The following is a 16,917-nucleotide window of genomic DNA, read 5'->3' on the forward strand; positions in this document are numbered from 1 at the left end:
TGACATAGAGCCAAGTATGGTGACCCATACTCGGAATTAGTGCTCTGCATTTATCCCATCCAAAGTGCACACACACACGGTGAACACACACCCGGAGCAGTGGGCAGCCATTTATGCTGCGGCGCCCGGGGAGCAGTTGGGGGCTCGGTGCCTTGCTCAAGGGCACCTTATAATATATATATATATATATATATATATATATATATATATATATATTAGTTAATTCTTATGTAGAGAACTGATTTTGCTGTTGTTTTTTTTTAACATTCGGTAGAAAAGGGTACAGTGAAAAATAGAGAAATGAGATCTTGTATAGTTTAATTTTGTGTGTACGTCTGTAAAAAGAGACAATAGCAGATATTTCTGTTTCAAATATTTCAGATAATACAGTGTTTCAAATAATATAGTATTTTAATAATACCAAGAAAGAGATATTTTTAAACATATGTTGTGGCATATTCCTGGAAGACAAGAATTGATTTCCGAGAAGAAGAAAAAAATCTCAGAGGCTTTATATTCATATGTTACACTAAATAATTGAAATGAGCAACAAGCAATCTGTATTAAATATGCAAGACTGATATAGGCATCTCTGCTTATTAAATCACTTAAGAGCTTTTGTATTTTAAAGTTTCTCGAAAACATGGTCTGGACTGGAGTCATTAATTTGATTATGCAAAACATTGTTTGTGGACCACAACTGATGCTAGTTTGCATCTCGTGTATTGGAATTCCACAAGTGGGCAGCGTGTTTTTAATGTTTGAGGTACATGTAGCATCTTTAAGCCTCTGTCAGATTTCTGACTTGATGTAACCAACAAGCAATGTTTTGTTTATATTGTAATGGGCACAGAAATGCTTCATATAAATAAAATACATTTGATTTATTTCTCTGTAGTATAATGCAGTTGTACTACAAATGAAAACACAAACAAGTACAGAGGCATCCATATTTGTTTTTTTAAGACATCGAATGGTTGGTTTCCTTTTCCAGGGAAAACCTGATAGGCTGCTAGCTTAGCTAACAACACTCAAAGCCAAAACAATGTAAATTCCTGAGTGCTTAAAGCTTTTTGTTCAAACAGGCAGAGAGAAGATATCCGAGGTCCACTCTCTCCACAGATGACATGATTTTCAAACAGAAAGTGCTAAATAAACACTCAAAGGAAAGGTATAAGGTAACATAACCACACATAAGCCTTTCATTTTAAACCACTTTCTTTGGCTTGTTTTTTTTTTTTTCAAGAAAAACACACAAGAAAGAGAGCAAGCAACCTATTGCTGAAATATAATCAGTTGAATTTCCTGAATTGCAACAGAAACTTCAGAAAATCCACAAAGTGGCCTTAAAAGAAAATAAAACTTCCCATCAAATCGTTCTCCCATCTATCACAAAAGCACATTTAGTAACAGACCATTAGTCCATAAACCTGCGGTTTTGGTTGGCACCAAACAGTTGCACTCTGATCTCAGGCATCATCTGTGAAAATAGAAAAGCAAAGAATATGAGGACCTTAATACAACAGAGTTTTTATCCTGTTTCTTCCTGTTCTACAATGTGATTGGATTCTCTACCTGTTCCGCTAGAAGGTCCAGTCTGCTCTCCAGTGTGTTGGACACCTTGATTTTGCCATCAGCGTTATAGACTTCAACACCTCCTGAGCTGAGGATGCAAAGCATGAACAGTTAACATCTAATTATGTACAAATTAGCCTTTTTAACAAAACTGAGTATATAAGTGATCTTACATGGCAGAGGGCAGGAAGTTTTTTTCGTCAATGCGCACTTCAATATTATTCTTTACTGTCTCTTTGTAGATGGGGATGTTTTTCTTAACAGCAGCCTATTATGAACAGGTAAATCAACCTCTTTAAAAATGTAAAAGGTTTGTATAGTTCATATGCACATTGCAGAATATGATGTTAACAGAGACGGTGAACATAGCTCACCTGTACCATCGCTACATCTTCCTTTCTGCACCGAACTACAACCTTGGGCTCCAACAGCTGATAAAATCCCTGCCAAGGCAAAAACAAAAGGTAATAAAATAATTATTAATCATAAAAGTAATAAATACAAAAAAAAAAAACCCGGTAATATTGTGAAATATTATTACAATTTTATATTAAGTTTAATATATTTTAAAATGTAATTTATTTCTGTGGTGCCAAAGCTGAATTTTCAGTATCATAACTCCAGTCTTCAGAAATTATTATGATATGCCGATTTATTATCCACTGCATGTTGGAAACGTTTATGCTGCTTGAGATTTTTTGGGACCTGTGATACTTTAAGACTCTTTGATGAATAAAAAGTTAAAAAGAAGCATTCATTTAAAATAGAAATCAGCTGACCTGTAACACCAGCCCCTCCAGCAGTGTTGAGTACTCATTTGGGTTTTTGGCAATGTTGGCCAGCCGTTGTTGTGCTTCATTAAGGAGATCCTGCAAAGAATCACATGAGGAAGATGAAGGTGGGATTTCTTGCAATTCTATAAAAGTATAAACGATAGAAATGTCAAAATTATATAATCGTCATACCTTAACCATGTCATCACGAGCTTTGAGTACCTTCAGTCTGGCCTGGTTCATCAAATTCGACATTTGGCTGTGGATTTGAATGGAGATTTTATTAAATAATAAGGTCTCATGTTACTCATTTAAAGACCTCAAACTCACATTTTCTTCTGTTGTTCAATCTGTTTCTCTTTCTTCTCATAGTACTCCATTATCTTCAACCTCTGAGTCTGTACCAGTCGTCCTTTTTCAATATTAAACTCTTCTTCTGCCTGCAAGCCGCAAGACACACAATGCTCCAGACAAATTCATACCATATTCATGCACTTATGCTAATCACTGCATTTATACTTTACCTTTGCATCTATTTCTTCTGCCTTCTCACTGGCTTCCTGCTCAATAAAGGCCATCATGTGTTTGATCTGGAGAGATGCAAGGAGATCGATGTCAATAAAAGAGCAAAGCAAGGTTACATTACAATGTAAGAGTTCCCAAGCCCCTCTGATACTTCATTGAGATTATGTAATAAAATAAAAGGCGATGAGGGTAGAAAATGATGGGGAAATGAGACTGAAAGTGTTGCATCAGTGCTGTTGGGAAAGTCCATTGGATGTGTGCTGGACAACTGAAGGACAGATTTCCTCTTTTGGCTTCATAATACACAGCATTAAACCCTCACACAATATTAATTAATGCACTCTAGATTTGAGATGGTGCCTTTGTCCTCCTCAAAGTGAATGGAATCTATAAACGATGTCTAGCTACACAATAGCTAGACAATAAATAATAATAATTTAATAATAATTGATTTTTTTTATATAAGCCTTTCAAAACACTCAAGGACACCTTAAAAACAATATATAATTCATAACAAATATAATAAACAACATCAGCGTTATTAAAATATCAGATTTTTAGATAATGAGACAATCACTTTCATATTCTTAAAACAAATGTTTACGACAATTCTCTAAATATCAGTTCAGATTATACCAAAATAATGACACTTTGATGATTATTTATTTATTACTAGTTATTAATTTATAAAACATATACAGTATAAAATTAGTATCTAAACGTAACGTACTCCGTCAGATTTATGCCTGTAATGTTTCGTTATATAAGTCATGGGACTTCAAAAGTGTAATGAGTCTTACAACAGACATGTTTATGCTTTACACGACCTGATCTGAAATATAATGGTTAATTAAATAAACTCTAAATTAGTTTCTGAACTTCTGGTTTTCTTACCTGTTTCTGTACGGCGGCATCGCTGAGCGCCATGGCTGATCTGACTGCGATCTTAAGACAGATTTAACAAAGGAAATATAACTTTGGAACTACTGAACTAAACTATCCACTACTTTATTTATGTTACTAAAATCTGCAGGAGTTCCGCCAAGCGTCAGCTGACAAGGATGTACCACTCACGTGATTTGAAAGCGTCACGTCCGAGTTAAGGCTCCGCCCATTTTTTATTTTCTTGTTTGAGCTCTGACTTCAAACAGACTTTATGACTGACGTCCAGTTTGGGTAAAAGTAACTGAGCTGGAAGGTGTGCGCCGGGTCGGACAGATTCTGCGTTTGCCCCGACTGAGTACGACTAAGGGAAGATTGCGACGTGACGGCTATTGAGCGGATTGGCAAACGGCTGGATTGTGACTGGTGTACGGATGGTAGGAACTGACGTAGATTCCGGAAGCGATCCGGAAATGGAGGATGATAGGATTGAGGAAGATAGTGGGGGAAATTCAAGTTTAGGGTGGAACATAGTTAAAACAAAGAAAAGGAAGAAAAGTCGTGATTTAATTTCAGACTCGGAAAGCGACAAGGGAAGTCAACTGGCACAAAGAAAGAAGAAGGAGTATAAAGTAATGGTAAAGTTTGCTACCGAATCCGTGAGTAACATCAACCCTTTGAAAATTACAAAAGCAATTAAAGAAAGTGTAGGGATTGTAGAGAATATAAAAACTATGAAGGATGGAAGACTGTTGTTATTTTGTAAAGATAGTAGGCAACAAAAAGCAACTTTGGGAATTAAATCATTGATCGGACATAAAATAGAATGCTCAATTCCAGAAGAGAGAAACTGGATTAGAGGTGTAATATCTGGAATTCCTTTGGATGTTTCAGATGAGATGATTAAAAGAAATGTAAAGGGAGCAGCAGTTAAGGAAGTAAGACGCTTGAAATGTTTCAGAAACAATGAGAAAACGGACAGTCTTTCAGTTATGTTGGTCTTTGATGAGATCAAATTACCAGAAAGAGTATTTTTGGGATTTGTCAGCTATGGAGTCAGATTATACATTCCTCCTCCAATAAGGTGTTTCAAATGCCAAAAATACGGACATGTGGCTGCTGTATGTAGAGGCAAACAAAGATGTGCAAGATGTGGAGGAGATCATGAGTATGGTAAATGCGGAAAAGGTAAAACCCCAAAATGCTGTAATTGTGGGGGCGAGCACAGTGCAGCTTATGGAGGTTGTGAAGTAAGGAAAGATGCAATTAAGGTTCAAAACGTGAGAATGGAAGAAGGAATATCATATGTTGAAGCACTTAAAAAAGTAAAACAAACCCCCAAAGTAAGCATAGTAGAGGAGGCCCCTGTTAGGATACAACCACAACCTAGTAAGATGCCAACACCAAGAAAAAGAATTGAATTGATTGAAGACAAAGTTTCATTTATAGCTTTTGTGGCAGAAGTGGTGAATTGTTCAGCGCAGACTGAAAGTAGATCTGAAAGGATTAAGATAATCATTAGAGCTGCAGAAAAATATTTGGAACTAAAGAACATATCAGTTGACATGATAAATGAAAGACTCGTGGTACAAACGACAAACAGTCAGACATCATGTGGGGGCTCATAATGGCTTTTGTAATCCTGCAGTGGAACGCAAGAAGTTTAATTGCAAATGGGCAAGAATTTAAGCATTTTATAGCAAATTGTGATGTAAACCCAGATATTATTTGTGTTCAGGAAACGTGGCTTAAACCACAGTTAAATTTTCTGATTAGTGGGTATGAGACAATTAGGAAAGACAGGAATAAAGGAAATGGTGGTGGAGTAGCAACATTTATTAAGCAAGGTATAGGGTTTAGGAAAGTTGAAGATAACAATGAGTATGAGGCTGTGGCAGTGGAGGTATGGGAAGGAAATCAGAGCATTAGGGTAATCAATTTTTATAATCCATGTGACAAGCTAACTAAGGATATGATGGAAAATATTGGAGGAATTGGGGATTTTAAAATGGTGTGGTGTGGTGATTTTAATGCACACAGTACTTTATGGGGGAGTTCTAATACTGATTATAATGGATTGATCATAGAAGATATGCTGGACTGGGGAGAGCTAGTATGCATTAATGATGGAAGCTACACAAGAGTTAATCTTTCTCAATGCAAATATTCTGTGTTAGATTTGACAATAGTGTCAGAAAATTTAGCTCAAAGATGTGATTGGAAAGTATTTAATGAAAGTACTATTGGTAGTGATCATTTTCCTGTTTGTAGTACAGTTGGAGTTGACTTAATAAAAACAGGTATGGAAAGAATTCCTAAGTGGAATTTTAAATCGGGGGATTGGGAGTTGTACCGAGAGATATGCCATAACAAAATGGCTGAAATTAATGATGATGTTGTGGAAGATATTGATGTTTTAAATTCAAAAATCAGTGAGGTTCTTAGGAGCACAGCAGAAGAAGTATTTGGTAGAAAGAAGGCATGTAGTAGGAGGAAAATTGTTCCATGGTGGAATGAAGAATGCAATGTGGCAATTAAAGAAAGAAACAAAATGCTTAAAAAAGTAAGAAGATCTTTTAGCTATGATGATTTTATTGTTTATAAAAAAGCTCAGGCAATTGTAAGGAGGGTTATCAGGACAGCAAAAAGAAATTATTGGAGAGAGTACTGCAATAATATTGGGGGAAACATTGAAATCAATGAGGTTTGGAATATGATTAGAAAGATGGGAGGAAAACAAAGAAATAATAGTATTCCGACGATAATTCATAATGAGGAAGTAGTTGTCTCTGATAGCAGGAAGGCAGAGATACTAGCACAAACATTTGTGAAAGTACATAGTAATGAAAATGTATCAAATGACATGATGAAGATAAGGGAACAGAGTGTGAGAAAGAATCCACATATATTGGAAGTTAAGGAGTCAACTGGAGATTCATTGGATTATGAATTAACTTTGTATGAGTTAAAAAGAGCAATGGCAGGGACTAAACAATCTTCTCCAGGTAGGGATGAGATATGCTATGAAATGATTAAGCATTTATCAGATTCTTCATTAAATGTCATTTTAAATCTTTATAATAAGGTATGGAATTCAGGAAAGCTTCCAATGGAATGGAAACATGGAGTAATTATCCCAGTAGCAAAACCAGGAAAAGATCATACGCAACCCATTAATTATAGGCCAATAGCTCTAACCTCAAATATATGTAAGATTATGGAGCGTATGGTAATGAGCAGGCTGGTTTATGTTATCGAGAGGAGGGATATCTTCTCCCCTTATCAAAGTGGCTTTAGAAAAGGGAGAAACACTATGGATTCTGTGCTGTGTTTGGAAGCTGACATAAGAAAGGCTCAGATTAATAAAGAAGTTTTGGTAGGTGTCTTTCTGGATGTTGAAAAGGCATATGATATGCTGTGGAAGGAAGGACTTTTAATTAAGCTGGATATGATGGGAATAAAAGGTAAAATGTATAACTGGGTTATGAACTTTCTGTTAAATAGAACTATTCAAGTCAGAGTGGGATGTGAGTATTCTCCGATTTATGCAATTGAGAATGGAACTCCTCAAGGAAGTGTCAGCAGTCCTATTTTGTTTAACTTAATGATCAATGACATTTTCTCTCAGATAGAACCTGGGATAGGGAAATCCTTATATGCTGATGATGCTGCAATATGGAAAAGAGGTAGGAATGTTAAGTTTGTTCAGGAAAAGGTTCAAAATGCTGTCAACTTGATAGAAAAATGGGCTAATAAATGGGGCTTTAGGCTCTCTATGGCAAAAACACAAGTAATTTGTTTTTCAAAAAACAAGACGAACCCTAATATAAATATTAAAATGTATAGAGAAACATTGGAGCAGACATCAGTTGTTAGGTTTTTAGGAGTATGGATGGACTCAAAATTAAATTTCGGAGTACATATACAGAAAATAATAGATAAATGTAAAAAAGTGATAAATATAATGAGATGTCTTGCTGGAGCTGAATGGGGAGCTAATCGGCAATCGCTCAAAAGTATTTATGTGGCACTAATTGGAGCAACTATAGATTATGGTAGCATGGTGTATAGTTCTGCCTCAAAAACTCAGCTTGCTAGGATTGAGGCAATTCAGAATCAAGCATTAAGGATATGTTGTGGAGCAATAAGATCTTCACCAGTGTCGTCACTTAATGTTGAGACGGGAGTAATGCCACTAGGAATGAGAAGGATTAAGTTAAGAATGAGGTACTGGGCAAACATAAAAGGTCAATTGGAAAATCATCCAGTTAAGAATGTTTTAAGAGACTGTTGGGAATATAACTATAAAAAACTAACAAGTTTTGGATGGTTTATTAATGAGGAGGCAAGAGAAATAATTAAAGATGTTAATATTGCTACATGTGTGGTTCTGCCAGCAATTCCTCCTTGGTTTTTTCCAATGCCTTTTGTAGATATCCAGTTACACAAAGATAAACAAAATGAGGAGAATATCCTGGATAGCGTAAAGGTACAAGATTACATAGATCATGTATATTATAGTGCCATTCAGATATATACTGATGGCTCAAAAGATCCAGATTCTGGTACAACATCTGCAGCAGTATTTATACCTCAATTTAAAGTCAACATTTTGAAAAGAACATCAGATCACATTTCAGTATTTACATCAGAATTAATAGCAATTATATTAGCATTACAGTGGGTCGAAGAAGTTCAGCCAATCAGATCAGTTATATGCACAGACTCTTTATCTGCAATTGAAAGTCTAGCAAGTGGTATTTCTACAGCTAGACAGGACTTAATTTATGAAATATTACAAAGTCTTTTTAGAATCAGACAATTGGGTATCATTATTTATTTTCTTTGGATACCAGCTCATATGGGGGTGGCAGGAAATGAAGAGGTGGATAGTTTAGCCAAACAGGCCATAAAATTTCAAGAAGTTGATATTAAAATTGCATTGAGTAAGACTGAGATAAAAAGTATAATAGCAAAGGAAATTAGGAAGAAATGGCAGAAGGAGTGGGACAGTGGAAATAAGGGTCGACATTTATACAAAATTCAAGGAACAGTTGGTTTTGAAAGAAGAAACTTTGGAAATAGGAGGAAGGATGTTATAATTTCAAGAATGCGCATTGGCCATTGTCTACTAAATCAAAGTATGGTCAGGATTGGGAAACACCAGACTGGGTATTGTGAAAAATGTAGTTCCGAAAATATGGAAACAGTAGAACATGTATTATTAAAATGTGAGGCTTATGCAAGAGAAAGATTTAAATTATTTCAAGCGTTAAGAGAAATGGAAATGGAAGTTTTTTCTATCAATATGAAGAAGTATTTAATTTCTTAAAAGACACTCATTTAAGTAACAGGATTTAGGTCACTACTACCATAACGTTATCCACACTCCAATCCAGTAGGTGGCGGGAATGCACCATTTAAGTTTGGTTTGCCAACCGCCATTAAACTTGAGAAGAAGAAGAAGAAGAAGACTTTATGACTTGCTGCGTGCAGAAGGTATTAATTCTTGGAAAAGTTGTAATTGTGAACAATTGTAAGAGAATATATTTAATCCAATTAAACGTCCAAGACTAAATATTATGATAAAAGGTGATTTTCTCGATGGGAAAACCTGTTGGGCCACATGCTATCTATTTTTTTTTTGTAGACATATATTTCTGAATGACTTTTTAAAGGCTAAAATTTGATTGGTGTTGTTTGCATATTTAAAGTATTGATTAAATCCAAGTAATGCTAAATATATTTAAATGTTAGATTATGTAAATTAGACTGATACCCAGATAATTTCTCATCTTGACCTTCGGCCTTGACATGAACAGCTCTGAAGGCTAGTATCTTTCACTCTTGATTTATACACGCTATAAAGTGGATTTCATGTGAGTTGAAACTTTTCTTTGTCCCTCTTCATTTTTTTTTCACTGAGATACACAAAGCAATGCACACCTGGAGCAGATACACATACAAACGTTGGCTGCATCAGGTGACAAAAGTCACATTAACCTGCATCAGCACTAATATTACTGAGAGCTCAACATATGTCTCTGAGTGTATAAGAGCTGCTCTAAATGAAAGAGACCTACAGTAGAGATCATTCCCAGAACAGGAGAACATGAGACTCTATCTAGCGGTCTTTGCAGTCCTGGCAGCAGTTCACTGCGAGGAGCTCTTTAATGGGTTAGTTCAGATATTTTTTTTCTCCTTTAATGGCTTATTAACGTATGTAAGCCTTTTTCCTTGTTTAAAATGTCTAATTGTCTTTTATTTTCTTTCTTAATAGAGACCAAGTTCTCAGAATCAATGCAGAATCTGAAGACCACATTCAGATTTTGAAAAAGCTGAAAAGGGACGTGGATTCTGGGGTATCTGTTAAATGCCTTCTGTGCCATGTTTTAATTATTATTTGATCACATATATGCAATATGACGTGGAAATCTCTCAGATTGTAGATTATATATTTTGTGATCCTCTAGCTGGATTTCTGGACTCTTGGCTTCTCGACTGAACGACCTGTTGACATCCGTGTGCCTCACTCCAGTCTGTATGCTGTCAAGGATTTCCTCAAGAAAAACACCATCCCTTTCTCTGTCATAATCAACAATGTGCAGGTGAGTTATTTACGGAAATCTATACACAAAATAACATTATTAGTTTTTGCGCAATTTGTAGAAGATGATCAGCGATTGATTATAATCCTATAAATTTCAAAAGTTGTGATTTTTCAGTAAATTAATAGTAATGCTCAACTTCTTCTGTGTCTCAGGAACTTTTAGTCAGAGAGAGAGAAGAAATGGTTTGCAATGCAGAAGTGGAACGCCAGACCAAGAGCTTCAACTTTGCTGCTTATCATGCCCTGGAGACTGTAAGTACATGGACTGACTTTTGCAAAAGTCCATGTACGACCATATCCTAACAAAACATCTGAATTTCTTTTTATTCCTTTCAGATTTACAATTTTATGGACACCCTTGTTGCAAGTCACTCTAACCTGATCTCTAAAGTGAATATTGGCAGCACTTCCCGAGAGGAGCTTACAAGGCCCTCCCCCTCCCCCACCTCGGAGCCTCAGACCACATCACTGTCATGCTAATGCCTGCATACAGACCGCTCGTTAAAGTCACCAAACCAGTTCACAAACAGATTCAAGTGTGGCCGGAAGGGTCGTCAGAGGCACTTCAAGACTGCTTTGACACCACTGACTGGAATATGTTTAAACAGGCTGCCACATACAACAATACTACAGACCTCCAAGAGTACTCAGAGACTGTTACTGCCTACATCTCCAAGTGCATTGATGATGTAACGGTCACAAAGTCCATCACTGTCCGGGCCAACCAGAAGCCGTGGATGACAGGGGAAGTCTACAGACTGCTGAAGGCTCGGAACGCTGCCTTTAGAGCTGGAGATGAGGAGGGCCTGAAGATAGCTAGGGCCAACCTATCCCGCGGCATCAAAGAGGCCAAGAGACAGTACTCCAGGAGGATAGCCCATCGTTTCAGCGACAGCAGAGACACGCGGAGCCTGTGGCAGGGGATACAGACCATTACGGATTACAAGCCCCCACCACAGACCTGTGACAACACCATCCCCCTGCTGAACGAGCTGAATGCCTTCTTTGCTCGCTTTGAGGCACAAAACAGCACCACTGCACAGAAGACTCCACCTCCTCCCGGTGACCAGGTGATGACGCTGTCCCCGGACAGTGTGAGGAGATCCCTCAGCAGGATCAATGCACGCAACGCTCCGGGTCCTGACAACATTCCTGGGCGTGTACTGAGAGACTGTGCAGTGGAACTCACTGAGGTCTTCACAGACATCTTCAACATCTCACTAAATCAGGCTGTTGTCCCCACATGCTTCAAAGCTACCACCATCATTCCAGTCCCTAAGAAGTCATCTCCATCCTGCTTCAATGACTACCGTCCAATAGCACTCACTCCCATCCTCATGAAGTGCTTTGAACGGCTAGTCTTGCACCACATCAAGTCTGTCCTCCCCCCCTCCCTGGACCCCTTCCAGTTTGCATATAGGTCCAACCGCTCGACCGATGATGCCATCACCACTGCCCTCCACCCAGCCCTCACACATCTGGAGAAAAAAGACTCATATGTCAGGATGCTGTTCATAGACTTCAGTTCAGCATTCAACACAATCATCCCTCAACAGCTCACTCACAAACTGGCCCAGCTGGGGCTCAATACCTCTCTGTGCAACTGGCTGTTGGACTTCCTGACCGGGAGACCTCAAGCAGTACGGGTCGGCAGTAACACATCCAGCACCATCACACTGAACACTGGGGCCCCCCAAGGATGTGTGCTGAGCCCCCTCCTCTTCACTCTGCTGACCCACGACTGCACACCATCACACAACTCCAACATTTTCATTAAGTTTGCGGATGACACGACTGTGGTGGATCTCATCAGCAACAGAGATGAGACAAACTACAGGAGCGAGGTGAGCCGCCTGGCCGGGTGGTGCAGTGACAACAATCTCTCTCTGAATGTGAAGAAGACGAAGGAGATTGTTGTTGACTTCAGGAGAGTACACACTCAGCATGCCCCTCTGACCATCAACGGTGCGACTGTGGAGAGAGTGAGCAGCACCAAGTTCCTGGGTGTGCACATCACTGAGGACCTCTCCTGGACTAACAACACTGTAGCACTGGCCAAGAAAGCACAGCAGCGTCTCTACTTCCTCCGCATGTGCACCTTCTACAGAGGCACCATCGAGACCATCCTAACTAGCTGCATCACTGTGTGGTATGGCGCTTGCAACGCATCCTGCCACAAGTCACTTCAAAGCATAGTGAGAGCAGCTGAGAAGATCGTTGGTGTCTCTCTCCCCTCCCTCCAGGACATCTACAGCACCCGTCTCACCCGCAAAGCCCTCCGCATTGCAGGCGATCCCACCCACCCGACACACAGCTTCTTCAGTCTGCTGCCATCAGGGAGGAGACTGCGGAGTCTCCAGGCGAGGACCAGCAGACTGAAGGACAGCTTCATACATCAGGCTGTCAGGAAGCTGAACTCCCTCCCGTCCTTGCCCCCCCTCCCCTCTTTCACCCCCATTTAACACAGCAACACACTAGGAACTCTGACTCTGTGACACCCCCCCCGACCGACCAACAAACTGTGACCGGCACCTGTCACTTGTGCAGCGTTGGCTGATCACTACCCATCCAACATTGACTGCAAATTACCTCTTCGGATAGTCTGACAAAAAGCTATCCGAACAGTCACTTCGACTTGTCACTTTAACAGACTGATAAGCTCTTCTTGCACTACACTCATAACAAAACAAAACAAACCTGCACAGTTTTGTTTTTGTACATTCAACTGGTTTGCACTCCATCTATTCTGCCATGTGCCTTATGCACTTTATCTATCTCTCTTTTTTATTTTTCTACAATGTCCTCAGACTAATAAGCTCTTTTGCACTACAAATATATCTACACGGTGTTGTTTTTATTTAACTGGTTTTGCACTCTATCTGCCATGCGCCTTATGCCACTTATCGATCTAATTCTTATTTTTTTCTACAATATCCTCATTTGTATATTTGTATAGTTGTATGTACATATGTTTAAACTGTATTTATCTGTATCTGAACGTGTTTAATGTTAACTGTATGCACCAGGGGTCTGAGAGTAATGCAATTTCAATTCTCTGTATGTATGTGCTGTACATGTGGAAGAATTGACAATAAAGCTGACTTGACTTGACTTATGAGAACCGTTCCATGTATGTCTTGAAGGTAAACGGATCATATGCTTGTAAACTCAGATTACAGACTAATATCTATGTATCACTACCTGAATTTTTTGTATATATGCAATGCATCCAGTTCAGCACTGGTGGAGAGAAAAGACCTGCAATCTGGATTGATGCTGGAATCCATGCGAGGGAGTGGATTTCTCATGCTACTGCAGTGTGGCTTGCTGACAGGGTGAGGGAGATCGTTGAAGAATTGTACCTTTAGTGTTTCAGTCTTTTTGTCATAGTACATTCAGAGCTGTTTTCTTTTTTTATTTTTATTTTCTGACAGGAAAAACAATATCTGACAGCACATTTAGTTTTTGTAGTTCACTTGCTATTACACATGAGCTCCATTAATAAATGGATGCTTACAGATTCTTTTTAGCAGGATTTTATTTCATTTTATTTCTTCCAAAGTAAGCAGTCATTTACTGGTTTGCATAAAGCACAAATAAATATTTAGAAGCATTTTATAAGCTTTTGTAATTGCATATATTGCTAATTAACATTACCTTAGGAGTTTTACCGTTTGTGGCGTAAGAGCCGGTCTGCGACCTCTAACCCCAAATGCCATGGTGTCGACCTCAACAGAAACTGGGATGCTGAATTTGGTGGTAAATTCATATTGTTGTTTTCTCATGTTGCAACAGATCTGAATAACTTTGCTTTTATTAAATGCGCCTACATTTTCACCAGGTCCTGGAGCAAGCGATGACCCCTGCGCTGAAGACTACCGGGGTCCTTCTGCTCAATCTGAGATTGAAGTGAAAAACATTGCAGATTTCATCATGAGCCACGGCAACTTCAAATCCTACATGACCCTTCACTCTTACATGCAGCTCTTGATGTATCCGTATGGCTACAGTGGCACAGATGCTCCTGATCGGACTGAACTGGTAAGCAATTCTACTCCCATAAACCTCCTTGGCTTTCTGAATCTTGTCTGTTTTATGATCTTACAGTGATATTTTTTGTGTGTGTGTTTTTTTTCTAGCATGATGTGGCCTTACGGGCAAGCAAAGCCCTCAATTCCTGGCATGGCACCATTTATAAAGTTGGAAGCATCTTCCACATTATTGGTAAGTGGACTGGAAGTGGATTTGGTTTTAAATTTATTTGCCAAAATATAACAGTAAAATATGTTTAATTAGACAACAATGTGCTTTATTTATCAATACTTACTGAAGAATGTTCAAGATATATTCTAGAAAACTTTGTCCAAGCAAAACAAGTAAAGCATATTCACGCTCAGGAAAAAATGGTTCAAAAAGTTACTAATATGAACCTAAACAGAAGAGTTCACTCAAACATGAAAATGTGACAGATGATGAGTTTGTTTCTTCGTTGGTTTGTTATGGTAGAAAGTGTTGATTTGAAAGGTCAATTTGCATGTTAGAAAAGACTGAAGAATTTGAAAAAGTGGTCTCAGTATTGCAAAATCCATGTTTCTTTTCAGAACCAGCTAGTGGTGCAAGTGTTGACTGGGCTTACCTACGTGGCATCAAATACTCTTTTGCTTTCGAGTTGCGTGACACTGGTGAATATGGATTCCTCCTGCCTGCCGACCAGATCGTTTCCACTGCAAGGGAGACGTGGTATGCTCTCAGATACATTATGAAATATGTTTGTGATCACCCTTACTAAGAGAAATGTAATGAAGCTTCAATAAAGGTCACATAGAATGCCATCAAACATGTCATTTGATTTATTGCGCTTCAGCATTGTCCAAAATGCCATGATTCAATTTTGACAGAGGTCAGAATTTGTATTCAGTCCTTTATCTTTATTCACAATGCAAACAAATTCCTCAAATCCATTTTGTGATGGTTAATGTTCAAATTTCTACAATAACTTTTATAGCAGTTTACATTGTAAAGAAATCTCAGTATTTTTTGGGTCAAATTTGCTGAGTTTTGTTGTGTTCAACCTCAACGGTCTTTTTGGCAGCCCTTATAAGGTTAGATCTTATAAGAAGTGTTATAAGACAAGCAAGTTTTCACATTAATACCTTAAGAGATTGTGCATTACTGGTGTGATTCCCTTCTTCTCGGGAGAGAGTGGGTTTTGCAATGTGTTTTACAAGCATATATGGTTCACCATTGATCAGTCCAGCCTTGTCTCTGTATGTCGCCCATAGAGTAGGGTTTACCATCGAGAGGTCTGGCATAATTTCATCAGCATTTTGAAGTGTCATAAATAACAGGAAGCGGTTGTGTCTGAGCTGACACCATTAGAAGGTAAAGATAAGATACAGATCAGTTTCAGAATAAACTATTTCCATACCCAATTAACTTATGCATCAATAATGTGATTACAAATAATTGAGTCTGCTTTGGATTAATTTTGTTTAGACGTGTTAATGAATGACACTGAATGACTGAAGTAATGTTTTCTTTTTAATTGAGGTTTTCTGGTCCCTTGTCCCAATTTTGTTTTTATATCTTTCCATTTATTAATTGACTCTCTTTCATGTATTTGTGGTCCAGTCCTTTTATGACTTATAACCATACCAGCCTTGTTTCTTGTTCACAATGTATAATTGTCTTTTTTTTTCTTTCTTAATAGAGACCAAGTTCTCAGAATCAATGCAGAATCTGAAGACCACATTCAGATTTTGAAAAAGCTGAAAAGGGACGTGGATTCTGGGGTATCTGTTAAATGCTTTCTGTGCCATGTTTTAATTATTATTTGATCACATATATGCAATATGACGTGGAAATCTCTCAGATTGTAGATTATATATTTTGTGATCCTCTAGCTGGATTTCTGGACTCATGCCATCTCGACTGAACGACCTGTTGACATCCGTGTGCCTCACTCCAGTCTGTATGCTGTCAAGGATTTCCTCAAGAAAAACACCATCCCTCTCACTGTCATAATCAACAATGTGCAGGTGAGTTATTTACAAAAATCTATATACAAAATAACATTAATAAACTACACAATTTGTAGAAGAATGTCAATCATTGATTATAATCCTATAAATTTCAATAGCTGTTGGGACAGCTGCGATCAAAGAACTCACCTCCCTCTATAACACCAGATACCAAGTCGGTAGCATCTGCAAAATTATCTGTAAGTAGACTGCATGCTCTGCTTGAGTACCAAGATATGGCTGTTTTCTGATTGTGATACTGGCCTGTTACATTTCAGACCAAGCAAGTGGTGGAAGCATCGATTGGACCTACAATATTGGCATCAAATATTCCTTTGCCTTTGAGTTGCGTGATACAGGCTACTACGGTTTCCTGCTGCCTGCCAACCAGATCATCCCCACTGCAGAGGAGACCTGGTTTGGTCTCAAATACATTATGGAATATGTTCGTAATCACCCTTATTGAGAGAAATGTATTGAAGGTTCAATAAAGGTCTCAGACAGCCTTTACTGGAGTAGTTATTTTGTATAA

General features: G+C 38.3%; 2 protein-coding genes across 3 annotated transcripts; one reads left to right on the forward strand and one right to left on the reverse strand.

Moving 5' to 3' along the window:
* Nucleotides 1-302: 302 nt before the first annotated feature.
* Nucleotides 303-4,210, reverse strand: LOC306868485 (V-type proton ATPase subunit E 1-like). 2 transcript variants are annotated; one of them, XM_079414675.1, is made up of 10 exons: nucleotides 3,948-4,210; nucleotides 3,768-3,818; nucleotides 2,873-2,938; nucleotides 2,679-2,788; nucleotides 2,541-2,607; nucleotides 2,355-2,444; nucleotides 1,950-2,018; nucleotides 1,749-1,843; nucleotides 1,576-1,663; nucleotides 303-1,480 (listed from the first exon to the last, which is right to left on the reverse strand). In XM_079414675.1, the coding sequence occupies exons 2-10, from the start codon at nucleotides 3,798-3,800 to the stop codon at nucleotides 1,418-1,420; spliced, it is 681 nt and encodes a 226-aa protein (XP_079270801.1). In that variant the 5' UTR covers nucleotides 3,801-3,818; nucleotides 3,948-4,210; the 3' UTR covers nucleotides 303-1,417. The 2 variants fall into 2 exon arrangements, with proteins under 2 accessions (XP_079270801.1, XP_079270800.1); XM_079414674.1 differs by lacking the exon at nucleotides 3,948-4,210 and having other exon boundaries at nucleotides 3,768-3,945.
* On the forward strand, nucleotides 4,190-16,851 carry LOC306868370 (uncharacterized protein; the record flags this gene model as incomplete). Its single annotated transcript, XM_079414470.1, has 11 exons — nucleotides 4,190-4,414; nucleotides 13,599-13,700; nucleotides 14,028-14,124; nucleotides 14,207-14,406; nucleotides 14,505-14,589; nucleotides 14,967-15,105; nucleotides 15,618-15,668; nucleotides 16,076-16,157; nucleotides 16,269-16,407; nucleotides 16,505-16,585; nucleotides 16,664-16,851. The coding sequence occupies 11 exons, from the start codon at nucleotides 4,190-4,192 to the stop codon at nucleotides 16,849-16,851; spliced, it is 1,389 nt and encodes a 462-aa protein (XP_079270596.1).
* Nucleotides 16,852-16,917: the final 66 nt, after the last annotated feature.

The sequence above is a fragment of the Barbus barbus genome (assembly GCF_936440315.1).
Source record: "Barbus barbus genome assembly, chromosome: 50".
Classification (NCBI taxonomy): domain Eukaryota; kingdom Metazoa; phylum Chordata; class Actinopteri; order Cypriniformes; family Cyprinidae; genus Barbus; species Barbus barbus.

What these genes read in the sequence shown, in the direction of transcription:
- LOC306868485 (XM_079414675.1), bottom strand. Translation starts at nt 3,800, where the DNA reads ATGGCGCTCAGCGATGCCGCCGTACAGAAACAG. An exon ending in AACTTCCTGCCCTCTGCCAT is followed by an intron (nt 1,664 to 1,748) that starts GTAAGATCACTT and finishes TTGCATCCTCAG; the next exon opens with CTCAGGAGGTGTTGAAGTCT. An exon ending in TGGACCTTCTAGCGGAACAG is followed by an intron (nt 1,481 to 1,575) that starts GTAGAGAATCCA and finishes CTATTTTCACAG; the next exon opens with ATGATGCCTGAGATCAGAGT.